General features: G+C 41.9%; 8 protein-coding genes across 8 annotated transcripts; 3 read left to right on the plus strand and 5 right to left on the minus strand.

The window, feature by feature from the left end:
- Positions 1-2,875: 2,875 nt before the first annotated feature.
- On the plus strand, positions 2,876-3,345 carry LOC139635384 (histone H2B 1/2-like). Its single transcript, XM_071502658.1, has one exon. It carries the CDS (start codon positions 2,921-2,923, stop codon positions 3,293-3,295), a length of 375 nt encoding a protein of 124 aa, XP_071358759.1. The 5' UTR covers positions 2,876-2,920; the 3' UTR covers positions 3,296-3,345.
- A 1,141-nt stretch (positions 3,346-4,486) lies between these two features.
- Positions 4,487-4,888, minus strand: LOC139635383 (histone H4). Its single transcript, XM_071502656.1, has one exon. The coding sequence runs from the start codon at positions 4,845-4,847 to the stop codon at positions 4,536-4,538; it is 312 nt and encodes a 103-aa protein (XP_071358757.1). The 5' UTR covers positions 4,848-4,888; the 3' UTR covers positions 4,487-4,535.
- A 1,224-nt stretch (positions 4,889-6,112) lies between these two features.
- Positions 6,113-6,589, minus strand: LOC139635105 (histone H2A-like). Its single transcript, XM_071502091.1, has one exon. The coding sequence runs from the start codon at positions 6,539-6,541 to the stop codon at positions 6,158-6,160; it is 384 nt and encodes a 127-aa protein (XP_071358192.1). The 5' UTR covers positions 6,542-6,589; the 3' UTR covers positions 6,113-6,157.
- An 890-nt stretch (positions 6,590-7,479) lies between these two features.
- Positions 7,480-8,222, minus strand: LOC139635448 (histone H1-like). Its single transcript, XM_071502809.1, has one exon. The coding sequence runs from the start codon at positions 8,167-8,169 to the stop codon at positions 7,546-7,548; it is 624 nt and encodes a 207-aa protein (XP_071358910.1). The 5' UTR covers positions 8,170-8,222; the 3' UTR covers positions 7,480-7,545.
- Positions 8,223-12,527: 4,305 nt separating this feature from the next.
- On the plus strand, positions 12,528-13,291 carry LOC139635216 (histone H1-like). Its single transcript, XM_071502324.1, has one exon. It carries the CDS (start codon positions 12,585-12,587, stop codon positions 13,206-13,208), a length of 624 nt encoding a protein of 207 aa, XP_071358425.1. The 5' UTR covers positions 12,528-12,584; the 3' UTR covers positions 13,209-13,291.
- A 1,209-nt stretch (positions 13,292-14,500) lies between these two features.
- On the plus strand, positions 14,501-15,607 carry LOC139635218 (histone H3). The gene has a single exon (XM_071502326.1). It carries the CDS (start codon positions 14,534-14,536, stop codon positions 14,942-14,944), a length of 411 nt encoding a protein of 136 aa, XP_071358427.1. The 5' UTR covers positions 14,501-14,533; the 3' UTR covers positions 14,945-15,607.
- Positions 15,608-16,304: 697 nt separating this feature from the next.
- Positions 16,305-16,694, minus strand: LOC139635217 (histone H4). The gene has a single exon (XM_071502325.1). It carries the CDS (start codon positions 16,663-16,665, stop codon positions 16,354-16,356), a length of 312 nt encoding a protein of 103 aa, XP_071358426.1. The 5' UTR covers positions 16,666-16,694; the 3' UTR covers positions 16,305-16,353.
- A 670-nt stretch (positions 16,695-17,364) lies between these two features.
- On the minus strand, positions 17,365-17,817 carry LOC139635219 (histone H2B 1/2-like). Its single transcript, XM_071502327.1, has one exon. It carries the CDS (start codon positions 17,787-17,789, stop codon positions 17,415-17,417), a length of 375 nt encoding a protein of 124 aa, XP_071358428.1. The 5' UTR covers positions 17,790-17,817; the 3' UTR covers positions 17,365-17,414.
- Between the last annotated feature and the right edge of the window lie 3,632 nt (positions 17,818-21,449).

Raw genomic sequence — 21,449 nt, forward strand, 5'->3', positions numbered from 1 at the left:
CCAGATCCACCACTACTCATCTTTACTATTAACCACTGTTACCTGTCATTATTATTGATAACACCATTACCTACACAGCTGTTCCTGCCCCCCCACCCACCCCTTTTTTTTTTATCTCCTCCTAAACCCAACCGGTCGAGGCAGACCCCCCCACCCTGAGCCCGGTTCTGTTGGAGGTTTTTTCCTGTTAAAGGGAGTTTTTCCTCCCCCCTGTCGCCAAGCGCTTGCTCGTTGTGGGAACTGTTGGTTTTTCTCTTTAACAAAGTAAGGTCTTGACCTGACCCTGTAAAGAGCCTTGAGATTATGTAGATTATGATTTGGCGCTACACAAATAAAATTGAAATGAATTGAATTATCCACCAAGCTGCTCTCCCTGTGCTGTGTAGATTGGAGATGTCCAGCCTTACCCCTCAAGTCCTACAAACATCCTCCATTAACTCTCCATATACCTCACACACACACACACACACACACAGATATTTATCTTACAGGCTGATCAGGCGAATAGATTTCAGTTCAATGCTTCAGTGGTTGACTTGATTCAGTTTGTGCCTTTCAGGGAATATTGTCTCATGTTCAGTAAAGCAGATTTATTTTGACCTGTTTTCTAAGATGCATCTCTGTTCATTGGCCCAAACAAAGATGGTGACTACGTGAGTTTGTTGACGTGTTAAACGTGCTAATGTCGTTTGGAAAGGACTTGAGAGCAGCGTCGTGGAGAGGGGGGAGATCTCCATGTTTAAATATTGGAAGTTACAGCAGTTACACAAAAGTTTGTGGTTTTATCTTACAGATCATTATCTCATCTCACATGAAGTGAAAATAAACATTGACACATTATTTTTATATGACAATATGGAAGAAAATAAAATGATTCTGACAGAACTTGTGATGACGTGCTGCTCAGCAGGAGTGAGGAAAATGTCACTGTGAGTTTCCGTCTTTGTTTGGTTTAAAAATCTGCTTAACAAACATTTTATGGAAGATTTTTTTGTACCGAAGAGTCTTGAAGTATCTCAGAAATGACAAAACCTGTTTGGGAGTTTGATTTACGTTTTCTTTTAATATCAAGAGCAGCATTTTCTTTTATTTTCTTTGAAAAAGAAAAACCCTTGGAGGCACAAACTGTCGCTCATGATCCACAAATTTGCTTCAATCAAATCCACATCTTGCAGCATTTTGCAGCATTTTTCAACATTTCTTGAAAAGCAACTGTTTGTAGGCATACCTACAAAGTGTTTAGATTTTTTTTTCTTTTTTTAATTTGATGAATAAATTTTTTACTGCATGGTTTTGACTGAATACAGCCCTATGATGTTGTGTTCTGCCAACGGTAGTGGAGGTAGTTCCCCTTCTGTGTGGAGTCACTAGACTTTGCTGCCTGTGAGTGTGAATCATCCGTGAAGCTGCCTCCGTCCGTCAAGTACCTTTACTGACACCGTTCCCCAAAACAACGCTGCCAAATTGGTCTGAAGAAGCCAAAACTTTCTGACGTTCTCTGTGTATAAGTGGTTTAAGTGTATCACATGTTAAACCTCATCCCGTCAATGTTACACTGTGTTTTTAACAGAAAGAATCCTGTTTGTTAAAATGTTAATAATATATGCAGAAGACTTATGAAATAAACTGAAACTAACTCAAACGTGGCTGTTTGCTGTTGACTGAGGAGAATTTGTACAAGGTTGTATTTCATTGTTTCACCACTAGATGATGCCATTAACTTACACATAGGTGTCTCTCAAGCTGTGGCCAGGGACCAGACCGTATTTATTACACTGCTAAATCATAATAATCATTTATATTGGATCATAATAAACAGCTTCTCTGTCTCCACTTGTCAGTGTGGAACTAAATTCTCATGATGTGATTTCTCTAATGTACCTTTTCTTCAACAGCTGAAAATCTTACAACATAATATTTTGTTGTTTATTTCACGTTAATTACTTTTCGGATTTAAAAAAACAAATAAGTTTTAACTTCATATAAAATATTAATAATAGAAATAATATATTATTAGATATAGCAGAATAGCATCCCCCTAAATAAACTGTATACAGATGTAGGGTTGACCTACATTCATTCTTACAAGTTTGAGAAATGGGGGCCGGGGTGTTGTCTGTGGTTATTTGATTGCACATATTCATTATGGGATATTTCACATAATAAAGACCTTAAAAGTAGATTCTGACACAGACAGAGCCTCAAAACAAGAAAACAAAGCAGCACCCACAGTATCAACCATAAGGCAGCTGATACTTTGCTTTGGTGATGCAAATACATTCAATCAGTTTTCTGTTAAATTAACACAGATCAGCTGACACAGCTTCTGGCCCTTTGAGTCCTGCTGCCCTGAAACATTTCTGTGTAAATGAAATAGAAATTTGCTGTAGTGATAAGTTTAGTTGAAGTTAGGATTAAATTCAATGTAGAAAAAAAAGATAAGATTGACCAAAATGTGTTCACTAGTCAACATTTAAACACTTTTAATAGATAAACTTTACCTTGTTTTGTTGATAAAAATCATCTTATTAAAAACTGAAAATATGAAAGATGTTCATGAAATAAGACTGATGTCATAAAGCCAAATGTTGTTCAATGAAAACAAAACTTTAATGGACTTCAAGAGAATAAAAAAAATATAATAATATAAATAAATGAATTAATAAATAAAACCTCCACTAAAGCTTCATAAACACATCATCTTCTGTGTCCCGATAAACTGAGGCTGAACCTCATCTCCCTCAACTTCCTCCTCCATGTGCTGCTGGGACACTTCCGTGTACAGCGACTCTCTGACGCGTTAACAATCAGCCAATGGCAGAGCGGGGACAGCGCAGTGCAATTTGCATATGGTGTGTAGAAGAGGAGCAGCCGCCGCTTGTTCTCCACACATTTGCTTGAGCAAAGTGAATCTGTTACTATGCCTGAACCAGCAAAGCAAGCGCCCAAGAAGGGCTCCAAGAAAGCCGTGGCTAAGACCGCCGGCAAGGGCGGGAAGAAGAGGAGAAAGACCAGGAAGGAGAGCTACGCCATCTACGTGTACAAGGTGCTGAAGCAGGTCCACCCCGACACCGGCATCTCCTCCAAGGCCATGAGCATCATGAACTCCTTCGTCAGCGACATCTTCGAGCGCATCGCCGGCGAGGCCTCCCGCCTGGCTCACTACAACAAGCGCTCCACCATCACCTCCAGGGAGATCCAGACCGCCGTGCGCCTGCTGCTGCCCGGGGAGCTGGCCAAGCACGCCGTGTCCGAGGGCACCAAGGCCGTCACCAAGTACACCAGCTCCAAGTGAACGGCTCTGCTCACACCGCCCGCACCAAAGGCTCTTTTAAGAGCCACCCACTGCCTCTGGAGCAGCACAGTGTCCTCAGCTCCGCTTCAAAACTCAATCACTTAGAATCAATACACATCATCAGTATTTCATTTTCTGAGTCATTTGCCACTACAGGAAGATAAAATATAACTCGAACTCTCTGTGATTAGTGATGTTACACATTAATATAGTTACATATTTAACTGTACAGAAAACACCAATAAACTCAAGTGTTCGGTCCAGTGGACTCGCTCTCTTGTCCTCAGCAGTTGCAGAAAGTTGCCTCAGTGGTTCCCAGTGTTATGGCAAATGAACCAGGATTAGTTTTCATAACGTTTATACAGTGTTTATGGTGTAATACATACAGTGTAGTATTTATATCAGCTCAAACATACAATAATACGGTGTCAACTATAAAATCATAAAATACTGCACCACTGGCTTTACTCTGACTGTCTGTATATCTGTTATTCTCGGTGGTTTAATAACAAAGGCTCAACCTCCAAAGACTCACAAAATTTCTTTATTATTTCTTGTACTTTTTTGTAAGTGTCCAAAAGGTCCCAAACTGCTGATTTAATCTTTAATTTACATTGCACCTTATGATGTAGGAGCCATAACCCAGAGGCAGCCGTCAGATGAAGAGCAATAAATAATATTCAGAGCTACACGCAGATAAATAGAGGACAGTAAAGAGTACGTGAGAACTATGCAAGAGTGTAAGGGTACCTTTATTTCTTAGGGTTATATATATTTATATATATATAATGTTCAACCAGTTTCCACAAACTGACAAATATAATACTAAGAATGCAATAAAACTTCTTTTATATGAGATATTGAACTGTAGTACAATACAAAGAGCCTCTTTCATCCCACAATCATTGATTCAACAGGGAGGGAAAATTACAGGAACAGGTAAATTTAACTTAATAACACCAGTTTGGGTCAAGAGCAGTGAGCAGAATTATAAAAATCTAATGATCTCATGATTAGATAAGTAGTTATATATATATATATATACACATACATACACACACAGACAAGCTGTGTTTATATAAATATCAGCTGTTACTATGCATTCATATGAATATACTGACTTGTTAGATTTTATAAGCAGCATTTCCTACATTAGTTAACAATAACAAGGGTTATTGCTCTGCAGACGGGTTGTGTGGCTCTTAAAAGAGCCGTTGTGTTGTGGGGACGCGGGACAGGCTCAGCCTCCGAAGCCGTACAGGGTGCGGCCCTGCCTCTTCAGGGCATAGACCACATCCATGGCGGTCACCGTCTTCCTCTTGGCGTGCTCGGTGTAGGTGACGGCGTCACGGATGACGTTCTCCAGGAACACCTTGAGGACACCGCGGGTCTCCTCGTAGATGAGGCCGGAGATACGTTTGACTCCGCCGCGGCGAGCCAGGCGGCGGATGGCGGGCTTGGTGATGCCCTGGATGTTGTCACGGAGAACTTTCCGGTGGCGCTTGGCGCCTCCTTTCCCGAGTCCTTTGCCTCCTTTTCCTCTTCCGCTCATGGTGACTGGTTCAGGTTGATCTGAAGACAGACTGATGAGTGGTGAGGCAGAAACATCGGTATTTAAATCCTGGATGCGGCCGTGAATGAAGACAGGCAGCTCCCCCCCGCCGCCATTTTTTCCTTTTCCTCTTTCAAGCTGGAGCCTGTGAGCCGCTGCATTTCCGGGTAAAAACTCTTCCAAAAAAAAAAAGAAGTGTTGAAAGTGTCTCAAACATTTACTGGACACCAACATGGATTTTAATTATCAACTACTCAACATCACAGCTTGAACTTAGTGCTTCAGTTAGTTTTGTTCAAGTCGATTATCTAAATATTAAGTCCCTCACTTTAAAAAATAAGCACAGACTAAACAGCTTCATGAAGTCATGTGGTAAAGTTATAGAGATGAAGCTCTCTCACCTCTACGGAGACAGTCACAGGGAAGGTCAAAGGTTACCTTGGCGACCAGGGTCATCCCCTGTGTCGTGGTCTCATGAGTACAGGCTGCTGCCACCTGGTCGCAGGTACATCGTGCCAAGGTGCAAAACAAGAAGGTACGGATCTTCATTTGTCCCAGTCAGCATTGGCCTCATCAATAATTTGATACGATCTGCCCCCTAGAAACAGCAGAAGCCCACATCTGTCTGTTGTGTATGTTTTACTGCTGTCTTTGATTTTGTATTTATTTATTCTCTGTTGGCTGCACAACTAATTGCCCTTTGGTGATAATAAAGTTTGTCTCGACTATTATCAAATTCACCAGGATATTGTGTTTTAAATTCAATATGGTGCCAAAGTGTTTTGATGTTTTATTAGCTTGGTTTGGAACAATAAAGTTTAAACTGTACCAGAATCAATGGTGACCCTGTCTAAATATTTTCAGTTTGTTCTTCTTTATGTGACATAAAAACTTAAATTTAGAGGCCAACATAATGAGATATGCATGTGCTTAGTAATTTACATCTGACGCCATCTTCTCCCCTGGTTCGAATGTATTTATTCAGCATGAACCTTGAACAAGTTTGGGTTTTGTTTATATGGAGCTGGTGTTATTTCATTGATCCTCAGCTCATCCTGGTGGAGTAAATACTGATCTGAAATCATGAGTGTCTGGCAATATAAAAGTCAGTTATTTGAATAGAAGCAGAAGTATGATAGTATAAAGAATTATATAATAAAACAATGTATTATTTGTTATGTGGTTTGTTTTTTTTTTTTTTTTTTTTTTTTTTTTTTAAATATCACGTTATATTCCATAAGGAACCAGCACTTAGAGTGGGAGTGGGTGGCTCTTAAAAGAGCCGTTTGTGTAGTTGTGGGCAGAGGAGGTTACTTCTTGGCGGGCTTCTCGGTCTTCTTGGGCAGCAGCACGGCCTGGATGTTGGGCAGCACGCCGCCCTGAGCGATGGTGACTCCGCCGAGCAGCTTGTTGAGCTCCTCGTCGTTGCGGACGGCCAGCTGCAGGTGGCGGGGGATGATCCTGGTCTTCTTGTTGTCGCGGGCGGCGTTTCCGGCCAGCTCCAGGATCTCGGCGGTCAGGTACTCCAGCACCGCCGCCAGGTAGACGGGGGCACCGGCACCGACGCGCTCGGCGTAGTTGCCTTTCCTCAGCAGCCTGTGGACACGGCCGACGGGGAACTGCAAGCCGGCCCGGGAGGAGCGGGTCTTGGCCTTGGCTCTCGCCTTTCCTCCGGTCTTTCCACGTCCAGACATGTTTGAAGAGATGTTTACTGCTTTGAAACCAAAAACAGAATGTCGGAGAAGTTCCAGAGGCCAGCTTATATTCTACTATCTCGTCGTTCATTGGTCAGGTGTAGCCGCTGTGGGCTCCTCCAATCACAAACGTTGAAGTCAAATCACTGTCGTGAGGACGCGACTTCCGCCACACAGTCTGTGGGACTTACAAAATAAGACGTCACTGCTTAAAAAAAAAAAAAAATCATCAGTTAGGAGTGTAGTGTATTTATGTCCATACAATTAGAAAATGTGTAGTTAAATATAACATTAGTTAGTAATTATAACTCCAGATTCATGGGTCATGTTCTCCCGCACAACACTGCATGTACTTAATGTAACACTGTGGTGGCTATATATATATATATATATATATATATGTATATAGTTTGTTTCTCTGTTTATATTCCCACTGTAAATGTAAATATGTTACCATTATTATCTGTAATGGTATGCGGGGCGATATATAGATATATATATATATATATATATTCTTTGTTTTGTACAGAGAAGTCATCCATTCACTGACCAACTCCCTCACCCAATAAATGCTGGTGTGTCAGCACAAGCCAACTAGATTTACTGTTATTAAAAAGTGAACCAAGTATTAAACTAGATTTACTGCTGTAATGAGTATTTCCCAGTGTGGGATGAATGTTAGGGGCAACCAGTGAGATAATGTAATAAAATACATTTAATAAATGTGCAAAAAAAATGGAAGAAAAAACAAGTTGTCATACATAGAAAGGGTCAGGGTGAACAGGTTTGTTTATAAATATATAATTCATTAATCTGTACAAACTGCCAAACGAATATATAAAATGTATATATATATATATACACACACACACACACATATTATCAACTGACTGAATATTATGACCCTGAATATATAAAAAAGAGGAGGAAATCTGCTCTGGAGTGAAATATCTGGGTGGCTCTTAAAAGAGCCTTTGGATGTTTTAGAGCCGAGTCGTGAACATTCACTTCTTGGCTGTTTTCTTGGCGGGAGCCTTCTTGGTCTTGGAGGGTTTGGGCTTGGCCACCTTCTTCGCAGCCTTCTTGGGCGTCGCCGCCTTCTTGGTCACCTTCTTCGGGCTCTTCGCAGCCTTCTTGGCCGCCGGCTTCTTGGCAGCCGCGGGTTTCTTGGCCTTCTTCGGGGTAGTCTTGGCTGCTTTCGGCTTCTTGGCGGCCGTCGGCTTCTTGGCGGCGGCGCTTTTCTTTGCCGCTGGCTTCTTGGCTTTGGGGGCCGAGGGGGCGGCGGCTTTCTTCGCCGCCTTCTTGGGCTTCTCGGCGCTCTTGCTCGCCTTGAAGGATCCGGAGGCCCCGGTGCCCTTGGTCTGCACCAGGGAGCCCTTGCTCACCAGGCTCTTGATGGCGCGCTTGATGTGGACGGTGTTGTGCTCCACGTCGTAGCCCTGCGCGGCCAGAGACTTCTTCAGGGCCACGTAGGACAGACCTTTGCGCTCCTTGGAGGCGGACACGGCTTTCAGGATCAGCTCGCTGGCGCCGGGGCCGGACTTCTTGCTCGGCTTGGCGGCCTTCTTCTTCGGGGCTTTGGCCGGGGCGGCCGGGGCGGCGGGTGCGGCTGGGGCGACTTCTGCCATCGTGCTGCGGGACAATCACGGTCAACGAGAGCTCTCAGACTGATGCTCAGCCTCCCGCCCAGAGAGGCACTTAAACACACCATGAGAACCGTGGAGACTCAACCCGGCCCGCCGCTCCGCGGGGCCGCGGGAACAGGAGACACTTGTGTTTTCTCTTCACCGATAAATGCACAAAATACACGTTTCGGGGAAGCGATGCAACATGAAATCCCATCGGTCTGGTAGCGAAGGAGCTTCTCCTCGGGTGCAGGTCAAATAAAGCCTTTAAGCTTGTTGTGTTTGGAGTGAGAAGCCTTTAAACCCGCCCTATCTGCCGCCGAGTGAGCCTCTGCTCCGCGACTTTTCTCTCTCATTTCTCTCGTAAATGTTTTAAATTAGACCAGAAGTTCAATTAAAAGAGTTTGACTGTGAGACCACAAGTTTGTTCAGAGATCTGATGTAAAAACATTTATCTCGTGTCTCTAGTTTCTTAATAAACAGAGGTTATTTTGGTGCCTGCAAACACACTGGTGTCAGTGAAGCCACTGGCTGAGTTACTTCCTGACACGGTGTCACGTATTTACCAAACTTATTCTTGTTAAATTCACAGCAGATCAGACCTGAATCACAGTAACAACCTGACATTGTGTAACAAACATACTGCAGCGACACAAACCCTCTCACACACAGTTAACACCACACATCACTTTACTCATCAATACACAGTCAACTGACACAACATGAAACTATGAATTTTGCAGCATAGCTGTGATGAATATGAACTGAGTTCAGACAGAATATTCTGTATATTGTAAGTAATTCACATGAAAGCCTCCGTATGTCTGACGCTTTAAATGCAGTCTGTTTCCAGTTTCTGAGCCTCACCCAGCTGAAGCTGTTGGGGGAACTAGCATTGGAAACACCTCTCAGTATCATCAGACATCATAGAGATGAATAAACACTGATCCGACCATTATAATCTTGAGGAAGATGGATTTTATTTTTTTACACTCAACTACTATCATTCAGTATTGTTATTTTGTATTATATACATATATAATGATGTTCTTGCTGTTTGGGGTAAGAATAGTTCTACTTTCAAATTGACTCTAACAATTCATCATTTATTTTTTGTTTTTTCAGTTAGTCATTTAGAGACCATCTTTATTTTCATTAGATTTTCTAGTCATGGGACAAATTAGTAATTCGTTTACAGCATTAAAGGTCTCTTTTATACTTTTTTCATGTTTTATCCTGGGTGCTGATATCAATAAGAAAATGTATTTGTGGTTATAAGAACCTAAAAACATCATATAGCAATTTTCAGATAAACACTCAAAGCAACTCCTACAAGGCTGAACGGTGGGTCTGGGTGGGCGGGGCTTGGGGCGTGGCTGGGAGTGGTGGCTGCTTTGTTGTGACATCACAAAGTTCCAGAAGTCCTGACGGCTGGTTTTAAGGCTCAGTGTCTGAATACAGGCTGTGTGCATTTCTCTGTGGACTGAGGCTTTGATACTTTCACAGTATTAATATAGAACCTAGACCTGCTTTATAATCACAAACACATGGACATCCACCTTTAGACTGGATGGAGCTTTGGGATAATCACTTACCACAAACTTAAGTAATCTTAGGCCTAAATATTAAACCACATCAACTGACTACCAAAGCCCCTTTTCCACTGGTCGAAAAACCCGCTAAGACCCACTAACACCAGGCTGGAAATAGAGAAGGGTACAGTTAGCATTCACACACATTCATAAGTTCCTCCTCCAATCATTGATGTAAACACAACACATGGGTGAACACGCTAATTTTAACCCCTTTTCTTGCTGTGACATGATTCAGACACTGAAAACACACGTGTCACCTGTCCATCACGGTGCCATTAAACCACTACACTGCGCTTGGAGATGACAGAGTGAGCACAGCCCTGAAATTAGTTTTTAAAACATACAATCACCGATTTGAAGCTCCAACATTTTCACAGGAGCACCCGGAGATGAGACATGACAGATCCGTTTCACCAGTTTTCACGGCGGTTAGCAGCTCACTGTTTCTCCTCCAGTTTCAAACATTTTGAATTTTATGTCCTCATTTACAGTGCATTCAGAAAGTATTCAGACCCCTCCATTTTTTCATGTTATGTTGCAGCCTTAAGTTAAAATTTAAAAAATGATGACAAAGTAAAATCATTTTAGTCATTAAAAAGTAAAAACTGAAATATCACATATCAGATACTTTGCTATGACGCTTGAAATTTAGCTCATGTTCCTCCCATTTCTCTTGATAATCTTTGAGATGTGTCTTCACCTTGATTGGAGTCCACCTGTGGTAAATTCAGCTGATTGGACATGATTTGGACAGACACACACCTGTCTATGTAAGGTCTCACAGCTGACAATGCAGATCAAAACAGAAACCAAGCCATGGGGAGAAAGGAGCTCCCTGCAGAGCTCAGAGACAGGATTGTGTCAAAGCTCATATCTGGTGAAGGAAACAAAAATATTTCCGCTGCACTGAAGCTTCAAGAGCACAATGGCCTCCGTCATTCTTACATGAAGGACTCTTCCTAGAGCTGGATGCCTGGACTAACTGAGACATCAGGGTCTTGGTAAGAGTTCAAGGGGACACTCAGACCATGAGAAACAGGATCTGTGGTCTGATTAAACCATGATTGAGCTGTTTAGTCTGAGTTCTAAGTGTCATTTGTGGAGGAAACCACTTAGAACCAGTTGTTGTCCTGGAAATTACATTCAGAAGTAAACAGAATAAATGAGAAGTGGAAGAGCAACAAATGAAAAGACACGATCTCGCTCCAAAATGGACAAAACCAGCATCACCTAACAGGCAAAAACACAGAGTCACTAACAACAGGTCTGGAAAAACATTTTCATTGTCATAAGAATGAAACTGTGTCTTTGTTTGTGTTTTCTGACTTTTGTTTGGTCATTAGTATAATTTCTTTTTAGCAGGAGACACAGGCCAAAAATCTCAGAAAACACTAATGTAGATTCAAGATTACAGAGAACAAAACCATGGCACTAAAAGCAAGAACGGTATAATATTAGTATATATGTATACTGTGTATTTAATTTGTTTTATGTTGCTCAGATGTGAAGATACTGAAATTGTGCTTGTTTGCTTTAGGTGTGGAGCAAATGTATGTTATTATGTTTACCATTGTGTTGTTTTGTCTTCTTGTCTTATTTAATTTTACTGTTAAGACTGTTGGTCTTTTTCTGATGATATGGGAAGTGTAAATTGTATATGTGGAGAAATCAAATCAAAATCTTATGAAATAAACTTAAGATCCAAAATAACTTTCTGACTTGCTTGATAGATATAGATATTATAGAGATGTGAGGCTAAAGATATTAATACTATTACTGTTAATACTACTTAGTATGAGTATGACCCAGTCTTCTTAGAAATAGCACAGGACAATATATTGACCTCATGAAAACATGAACAACCTACATATAATGTTCAGCAGGACAGAAAATGTTATAAATGTTTACACACACCATCACAAGGACCAGCAGAAATATACTCACATAAACAAATATAACCCAGACAAAATTGTGCATCATATCAGTTAAAACATGATATATCTCATTCAGTTCATTGATAAGTACGAGTTAAGTGTGAGTATTTTACCAAAACTTTATTCTTTAGACATATTCAGAAAATCCCAAACTGTCTTGTATAAGGTGCAACCACCAGACAGGCCTCAGGCCTCAGCAGAGCAGTGGAGCTGACCTTCCCAACGTAAAACACATGCCAAATAAAATGTCGACTTAATGTGCATTTGCTTTAATGACAAAGACATAGTTTCAGATCGGCTCAAATATTTGAATTTTACAGCAGAATAAAACAAATGATCAACTCAGTGACTGTCTGCCATAGCAGGTGTAAACAACGTTTGGCTGTGTTTGCAGGCACCAAACTAACCTCTGTTAAATGTATAATAGATTTCAAAATCTGACTGTTTTCACTTTGACTCTTTGAACAAACTTCTCCTCTCAAAATCTGACTGGTTTTAGTGAACTTCTGGTCTAATTTAAAACATTTACGAGAGAAATGAGAGAGAAAAGTCGCGGAGCAGAGGCTCACTCGGCGGCAGATAGGGCGGGTTTAAAGGCTTCTCACTCCAAACACAACAAGCTTAAAGGCTTTATTTGACCTGCACCCGAGGAGAAGCTCCTTCGCTACCAGACCGATGGGATTTCATGTTGCATCGCTTCCCCGAAACGTGTATTTTGTGCATTTATCGGTGAAGAGAAAACACAAGTGTCTCCTGTTCCCGCGGCCCCGCGGAGCGGCGGGCCGGGTTGAGTCTCCACGGTTCTCATGGTGTGTTTAAGTGCCTCTCTGGGCGGGAGGCTGAGCATCAGTCTGAGAGCTCTCGTTGACCGTGATTGTCCCGCAGCACGATGGCAGAAGTCGCCCCAGCCGCACCCGCCGCCCCGGCCGCCCCGGCCAAAGCCCCGAAGAAGAAGGCCGCCAAGCCGAGCAAGAAGTCCGGCCCCGGCGCCAGCGAGCTGATCCTGAAAGCCGTGTCCGCCTCCAAGGAGCGCAAAGGTCTGTCCTACGTGGCCCTGAAGAAGTCTCTGGCCGCGCAGGGCTACGACGTGGAGCACAACACCGTCCACATCAAGCGCGCCATCAAGAGCCTGGTGAGCAAGGGCTCCCTGGTGCAGACCAAGGGCACCGGGGCCTCCGGATCCTTCAAGGCGAGCAAGAGCGCCGAGAAGCCCAAGAAGGCGGCGAAGAAAGCCGCCGCCCCCTCGGCCCCCAAAGCCAAGAAGCCAGCGGCAAAGAAAAGCGCCGCCGCCAAGAAGCCGACGGCCGCCAAGAAGCCGAAAGCAGCCAAGACTACCCCGAAGAAGGCCAAGAAACCCGCGGCTGCCAAGAAGCCGGCGGCCAAGAAGGCTGCGAAGAGCCCGAAGAAGGTGACCAAGAAGGCGGCGACGCCCAAGAAGGCTGCGAAGAAGGTGGCCAAGCCCAAACCCTCCAAGACCAAGAAGGCTCCCGCCAAGAAAACAGCCAAGAAGTGAATGTTCACGACTCGGCTCTAAAACATCCAAAGGCTCTTTTAAGAGCCACCCAGATATTTCACTCCAGAGCAGATTTCCTCTTCACCTGGATTTTCATACAATTCTTTGAATATATTGTGTGTGTGTGTGTATATTGTATAAATGTTGGCAGTAGAGTTATATTTTTATAGTTGTATATTGTAAATGCTCCCTTTACTGTTTCTGTATATCCTGTCTGTTAAAAATACTCTGTAGTAGTTTTTACCTACAGTTTCTCCAATAGTTTTTTTTTTTTTTTTTTTTTCCTTGTCACAACTGTCTAGATACAATAACACACAATACAGTACCAGTATTATGCTCATATATATATATATATATATATATATATATATCCTGATTAACAGGTGTGTGTGTGTGTGTGTGTAATTTTGCTGTAATTGTACTTGTACTGTTACAGTGACAATAAAGCTCATCATCATTATATATATATTTACACACACACGCTCCTGTTAATCATAGTGATGTCTCCTGACAGCACTGCACTGTTAGTTCACAACACTGGGTTGTATGTCTATGATTTGCCCTGTAACGTTGAACTTCATTGCTCTTGTATTTATTTTTATATGCTTGTAAATCTTTGTTTCTTTATACTTTTTCTGTTCATATTGTTGAGCTTGTTTCAATAAAGATCAATCTCATTCACTTCACTGTCATGTCTCACTTTGTCATTTCACACAGAAAGTACTGGCAACTTGGTGCAGAGAGTAATGATGCATTTATATATAAATAATATAAAGATAAATAAAGTGTATTGACTTAATAAATCTAACTGAAAAGATAACTGAAGTAAATCTAGCCACTTCATGACACCAATGATTGGACAGCTGTGGTAACATTAATCAGCTGTATAAATGATGCTGGTTTGTTTTAATTGCTTCCTTCTGATAGTGGACAGTTATAGTAATTGTAATTTATAATTAATAATTAATAATTATAAAATAATAATATTTAGTTGAAATTGATTTTACCATAAATATTCATTCTCAATTAAATAAAGCTTAAGAAAACACACACACACACACTTGGATTTAATGTTTTCTGGACCAGTCCACTCATATTCAAATATTTATTAGAGAAACTTTAACTTTTATATGAGATTGACATTATTTCATACATGAACCCGACATGACTTCCGGTAGACTGACGTTTAGACCAGCCGTTGGTCATGTGCATACTTTCAACCAATCAGCGTCGTCGGTGCTCCGGCTCTGGCTATATAAACCAGACACCGAGCGCTTCAGGAGCACAACTTTTTCTGAGAAGGAAGAAGCGCGAATTCGCCAACAATGGCAAGAACCAAGCAGACCGCCCGTAAGTCCACCGGAGGCAAAGCCCCCAGGAAGCAGCTGGCCACCAAGGCTGCCCGCAAGAGCGCCCCGGCCACCGGCGGCGTGAAGAAGCCTCACCGCTACAGGCCCGGTACCGTGGCCCTCAGGGAGATCCGCCGCTACCAGAAGTCCACCGAGCTGCTGATCCGCAAGCTGCCCTTCCAGCGCCTGGTCCGGGAGATCGCCCAGGACTTCAAGACCGACCTGCGCTTCCAGAGCTCCGCCGTCATGGCCCTGCAGGAGGCCAGCGAGGCCTACCTGGTCGGCCTGTTCGAGGACACCAACCTGTGCGCCATCCACGCCAAGAGGGTCACCATCATGCCCAAAGACATCCAGCTGGCCCGCCGCATCCGGGGGGAGAGGGCGTAGAGCGACCCGGCCCGGCTCACACACACCACAACGGCTCTTTTAAGAGCCACACACACGTCTGCTAAGAGTATTTTCCTATCGATTATTGAACATCGATACACGGTATTTATAACGGATCATTAACACTTCAAGCCGCTGCTGCAGCTGCTTTGTTTGTCCACTAATTCAACCAACCTGTAGATATCCCCTGTTGTGGTGGGAGTTTATATCTTTATAATCACCAAACTATATATTATATATACACACACGGTACAAACTAGTTAGACTACTTCACGATCAATACTATCAATATCTCCTTTATTCTCTATGCTTCGCCCAGTGGCTCTAACTTCAGGGCCGATCAGTGATGAGAATGAAATTAAATCAGCGTTGACAACATCTGTAAGAATAAATATTAATGATTTTACAAACGACTCATATCAACAACTATTTAATGTTATTGCTATTGATATTGGTAGTTTTATTTCCAGTAAAACATCTACGTTAGTGATTGAGTCATAATAAGGATTATTATGGATTATGTGTATGTATTTTTTTTTTTATTAAATAGGGATTTTTTTTTTTAAAGAAAAATGATCAAAATTTATTTAGTTGTGTTCAGAAGGTCATTGTTGAGGATGTGATGAAGTTTTGCTTTGATCAGAAAAAATGAGAGGTATTTTTCACACATCTAAACTTGAACACAATAGGAGCGTCACATGTGTCTTTCTATGTTATGTTGGGTTTTTTCTTAACATCTTTTATATTTCATGTAAAGCACTTTAAACTGCTTTATCGCTGGAAAGTACAAATAAACTTGCCTCAGTTTGCCTTCTGTGAAATGAGATGGGAGGACGCTGCACTGTCAGCAGATGCACAGCCGTTGATTCTCCCTTAGACTTAGATTCATATTTTGTAATAACATTAATGTTTAAACTCACCAGTAAACTGTCATCAGCTGGCACAGGACAGAGCCTCACACTCTTCATATCTGATTGAAATCAAAGATCAAATTCTTGCTCCTCACAGCTGCTTTAATCATTTTTGAAACCTCAGATTCTTGTAGTTTATGACAGGAGACATCTGAAGAGAGAGGGGTCAGGGGTCAGGGGTCAGGATCAGTACAAGAATATACTGCATGTCTGAGTTTATGTTCTCACATTTCACATGTTCTGTGTGTTGATGTTTAAGTGTCAGATGTTCTGACATTTGATGGGACACTTAAGATGCAGTAAAGAGTTTGTCTCAGTGTGATCTCTACAGTGATGTTGGTTTTATTTACTTACACCTCAGTATTAACAGCCACAGTAAAAACAACTGAAACAGCTGCTTGATGATTTTCATATTGGACCATAACAAGGGTTATTGCTCTGCAGACGGGTTGTGTGGCTCTTAAAAGAGCCGTTGTGTTGTGGGGACGCGGGACAGGCTCAGCCTCCGAAGCCGTACAGGGTGCGGCCCTGCCTCTTCAGGGCATAGACCACATCCATGGCGGTCACCGTCTTCCTCTTGGCGTGCTCGGTGTAGGTGACGGCGTCACGGATGACGTTCTCCAGGAACACCTTGAGGACACCGCGGGTCTCCTCGTAGATGAGGCCGGAGATACGTTTGACTCCGCCGCGGCGAGCCAGGCGGCGGATGGCGGGCTTGGTGATGCCCTGGATGTTGTCACGGAGAACTTTCCGGTGGCGCTTAGCGCCTCCTTTCCCGAGTCCTTTCCCTCCTTTTCCTCTTCCGCTCATTGTGCTGCAGAAACAGAAAAACTGATGTCGAACATCAGACTCGCGTTGGTATTTGAATCTTTTCTGCGGACGTAGTTGAAGAGCACATGCATCCACTGGGCGGCAAACTGTTAAACCGTTGACGTTAACGCTTTGATTTCTGAATAGAGTAGTGTTGTCATACAAATGTCTGTAGAGATCTAATCTTATTCTCATGTTTTACCCACATTTTCCCGCCTTTCTCTGTCAACGAGTCAGATAAACGTTGTTATAACATTATTATTACTGCGCCATTATGTCCGGTTGTTTTTCATGTACTAGTTACCATCATGTTGCAGTTACATCAGCAGCGACCCCCTGCACACAGAGGCAAGCATGAAGTGTGGGGCGAAGCACATGTATGTTACCGCTCACACAAATAAGATGCATAACATACAAGTAAACGGTATAAAAACAAAGACAAGTAATGTCTGATGTAAACAAATAACTCTTTGGTCACAGTGGCTGGAGATTTCACCCTGTTTAGCTGCTGGTGAGCAGCTGCTGCAGAAACAGTGTATTTGATTAGAAGCTTGAGCAGAGTTTGAGTTATATGCTTTATCTTGCTATGGTGAAGGATTCAGGGCCTTGACTCAGAAAATGAAATATCGATGATGTGTATTGATTCTAAGTGATTGAGTTTGAAGCGGAGCTGAGGACACTGTGCTGCTCCAGAGGCAGTGGGTGGCTCTTAAAAGAGCCTTTGGTGCGGGCGGTGTGAGCAGAGCCGTTCACTTGGAGCTGGTGTACTTGGTGACGGCCTTGGTGCCCTCGGACACGGCGTGCTTGGCCAGCTCCCCGGGCAGCAGCAGGCGCACGGCGGTCTGGATCTCCCTGGAGGTGATGGTGGAGCGCTTGTTGTAGTGAGCCAGGCGGGAGGCCTCGCCGGCGATGCGCTCGAAGATGTCGCTGACGAAGGAGTTCATGATGCTCATGGCCTTGGAGGAGATGCCGGTGTCAGGGTGGACCTGCTTCAGCACCTTGTACACGTAGATGGCGTAGCTCTCCTTCCTGGTCTTTCTCCTCTTCTTCCCGCCCTTGCCGGCGGTCTTAGCCACGGCTTTCTTGGAGCCCTTCTTGGGCGCTTGTTTTGCTGGTTCAGGCATAGTAACAGATTCACTTTGCTCAAGCAAATGTGTGGAGAACAAGCGGCGGCTGCTCCTCTTCTACACACCATATGCAAATTGCACTGCGCTGTCCCCGCTCTGCCATTGGCTGATTGTTAACGCGTCAGAGAGTCGCTGTACACGGAAGTGTCCCAGCAGCACATGGAGGAGGAAGTTGAGGGAGATGAGGTTCAGCCTCAGTTTATCGGGACACAGAAGATGATGTGTTTATGAAGCTTTAGTGGAGGTTTTATTTATTAATTCATTTATTTATATTATTATATTTTTTTTATTCTCTTGAAGTCCATTAAAGTTTTGTTTTCATTGAACAACATTTGGCTTTATGACATCAGTCTTATTTCATGAACATCTTTCATATTTTCAGTTTTTAATAAGATGATTTTTATCAACAAAACAAGGTAAAGTTTATCTATTAAAAGTGTTTAAATGTTGACTAGTGAACACATTTTGGTCAATCTTATCTTTTTTTTCTACATTGAATTTAATCCTAACTTCAACTAAACTTATCACTACAGCAAATTTCTATTTCATTTACACAGAAATGTTTCAGGGCAGCAGGACTCAAAGGGCCAGAAGCTGTGTCAGCTGATCTGTGTTAATTTAACAGAAAACTGATTGAATGTATTTGCATCACCAAAGCAAAGTATCAGCTGCCTTATGGTTGATACTGTGGGTGCTGCTTTGTTTTCTTGTTTTGAGGCTCTGTCTGTGTCAGAATCTACTTTTAAGGTCTTTATTATGTGAAATATCCCATAATGAATATGTGCAATCAAATAACCACAGACAACACCCCGGCCCCCATTTCTCAAACTTGTAAGAATGAATGTAGGTCAACCCTACATCTGTATACAGTTTATTTAGGGGGATGCTATTCTGCTATATCTAATAATATATTATTTCTATTATTAATATTTTATATGAAGTTAAAACTTATTTGTTTTTTTAAATCCGAAAAGTAATTAACGTGAAATAAACAACAAAATATTATGTTGTAAGATTTTCAGCTGTTGAAGAAAAGGTACATTAGAGAAATCACATCATGAGAATTTAGTTCCACACTGACAAGTGGAGACAGAGAAGCTGTTTATTATGATCCAATATAAATGATTATTATGATTTAGCAGTGTAATAAATACGGTCTGGTCCCTGGCCACAGCTTGAGAGACACCTATGTGTAAGTTAATGGCATCATCTAGTGGTGAAACAATGAAATACAACCTTGTACAAATTCTCCTCAGTCAACAGCAAACAGCCACGTTTGAGTTAGTTTCAGTTTATTTCATAAGTCTTCTGCATATATTATTAACATTTTAACAAACAGGATTCTTTCTGTTAAAAACACAGTGTAACATTGACGGGATGAGGTTTAACATGTGATACACTTAAACCACTTATACACAGAGAACGTCAGAAAGTTTTGGCTTCTTCAGACCAATTTGGCAGCGTTGTTTTGGGGAACGGTGTCAGTAAAGGTACTTGACGGACGGAGGCAGCTTCACGGATGATTCACACTCACAGGCAGCAAAGTCTAGTGACTCCACACAGAAGGGGAACTACCTCCACTACCGTTGGCAGAACACAACATCATAGGGCTGTATTCAGTCAAAACCATGCAGTAAAAAATTTATTCATCAAATTAAAAAAAGAAAAAAAAATCTAAACACTTTGTAGGTATGCCTACAAACAGTTGCTTTTCAAGAAATGTTGAAAAATGCTGCAAAATGCTGCAAGATGTGGATTTGATTGAAGCAAATTTGTGGATCATGAGCGACAGTTTGTGCCTCCAAGGGTTTTTCTTTTTCAAAGAAAATAAAAGAAAATGCTGCTCTTGATATTAAAAGAAAACGTAAATCAAACTCCCAAACAGGTTTTGTCATTTCTGAGATACTTCAAGACTCTTCGGTACAAAAAAATCTTCCATAAAATGTTTGTTAAGCAGATTTTTAAACCAAACAAAGACGGAAACTCACAGTGACATTTTCCTCACTCCTGCTGAGCAGCACGTCATCACAAGTTCTGTCAGAATCATTTTATTTTCTTCCATATTGTCATATAAAAATAATGTGTCAATGTTTATTTTCACTTCATGTGAGATGAGATAATGATCTGTAAGATAAAACCACAAACTTTTGTGTAACTGCTGTAACTTCCAATATTTAAACATGGAGATCTCCCCCCTCTCCACGACGCTGCTCTCAAGTCCTTTCCAAACGACATTAGCACGTTTAACACGTCAACAAACTCACGTAGTCACCATCTTTGTTTGGGCCAATGAACAGAGATGCATCTTGGAAAACAGGTCAAAATAAATCTGCTTTACTGAACATGAGACAATATTCCCTGAAAGGCACAAACTGAATCAAGTCAACCACTGAAGCATTGAACTGAAATCTATTCGCCTGATCAGCCTGTAAGATAAATATCTGTGTGTGTGTGTGTGTGTGTGTGTGTGTGAGGTATATGGAGAGTTAATGGAGGATGTTTGTAGGACTTGAGGGGTAAGGCTGGACATCTCCAATCTACACAGCACAGGGAGAGCAGCTTGGTGGATTCACATAACACGATTCACAACTGCAGAAAACAGGGTTGAAACAATAAAACTGGAATTACTGTAAATTCTCAAATACTGCCCTTTATTTGAAACAGGTTATTATATCTGATAATTATTATTCCTACTAGTTAATGTTTAATGCTCATTCCCAAATACAAGCACAAAGGTCCATATATTAGTTTCAAAGCTTTCAACCAGACCTTTGTGCCTCCTGCCTCCAGAGGTCAGAGTGAATGATATATTTTCCCGGTCAACATCAGCTAGACCAGGTGTACAGTACTGACAGACTGAGATCAGCTAACAGGGCAGAAATCATATCCAGGTTATGTTGTGAATATCAGCTAACAAGGCACAAATCTAACATAGAACTAGTCATGAGTTTTGCAGGTATCCATCCTGAAAGCTTCTTTCACATCTGGATGAAAAAAGTCCATCTGCTGCAGAATAAAGATCTTTAACCTCCTTATCTTTCCCTACAAGGTCACCTGAAAATGATATGTCCATGATCGAGATAAGAAATGAAGCATTAAATAAAAATATTACTGTGTATAAAAATATATAGTTAAACAAATTAATATCAATGTAAACAAATATTAGTGATAGTAAATTGTTTTAATTTTGGTTCATTTCACACAACTTGGGCACGGAGATGTGAAATTGCTAGCTACCATCTTTGCAAAACTGATGAAAAATATCCAAAAAATTAATATAGTTCAACAGATGTAAGATTATTTCATCCAGATGGTCAGAAGAGTCTGTGAGGATTCTGGAAATATTGTTCAGTGATCGTCTAGGCTGTGTGAAGATTGTCGGGTTTTTAGCGTAGCGTGGTTAGCTTTGTGACTTGGTTTAGTATTTGATGTGGTGTGCAAATACATGAGCGATTAGCTGGGCCAAGTTTCCAGTCACCCTGCATTAGCTAACAGGACAAGCAATTAGTAGAGCAGGGTACCAGCAAACTCACAGAATTAAGTGTCTTAACCCAGCAGGAGCAGAATTCCCTCATTCTGGCTCCATGACCTCTATTCGTCTTTTATTTGAGAATTTGCAGTATTTCACCTCTGATTCTGGAACTCACTCATTCTTTC

Source organism: Trachinotus anak, unplaced genomic scaffold, assembly GCF_046630095.1.
Source record: "Trachinotus anak isolate AG129_WGS33_773 ecotype Australia unplaced genomic scaffold, CSIRO_AGI_Tana_v1 ptg000018l, whole genome shotgun sequence".
NCBI lineage: Eukaryota > Metazoa > Chordata > Actinopteri > Carangiformes > Carangidae > Trachinotus > Trachinotus anak.

Bases quoted from the DNA above. Each gene is read 5' to 3' on its own strand.
- LOC139635217 (XM_071502325.1), bottom strand. From the start codon at position 16,665: ATGAGCGGAAGAGGAAAAGGAGGGAAAGGACTCGGGAAAGGAGGCGCT.
- LOC139635216 (XM_071502324.1), top strand. From the start codon at position 12,585: ATGGCAGAAGTCGCCCCAGCCGCACCCGCCGCCCCGGCCGCCCCGGCC.
- LOC139635448 (XM_071502809.1), bottom strand. From the start codon at position 8,169: ATGGCAGAAGTCGCCCCAGCCGCACCCGCCGCCCCGGCCGCCCCGGCC.
- LOC139635218 (XM_071502326.1), top strand. From the start codon at position 14,534: ATGGCAAGAACCAAGCAGACCGCCCGTAAGTCCACCGGAGGCAAAGCC.
- LOC139635219 (XM_071502327.1), bottom strand. From the start codon at position 17,789: ATGCCTGAACCAGCAAAACAAGCGCCCAAGAAGGGCTCCAAGAAAGCC.
- LOC139635384 (XM_071502658.1), top strand. From the start codon at position 2,921: ATGCCTGAACCAGCAAAGCAAGCGCCCAAGAAGGGCTCCAAGAAAGCC.
- LOC139635105 (XM_071502091.1), bottom strand. From the start codon at position 6,541: ATGTCTGGACGTGGAAAGACCGGAGGAAAGGCGAGAGCCAAGGCCAAG.
- LOC139635383 (XM_071502656.1), bottom strand. From the start codon at position 4,847: ATGAGCGGAAGAGGAAAAGGAGGCAAAGGACTCGGGAAAGGAGGCGCC.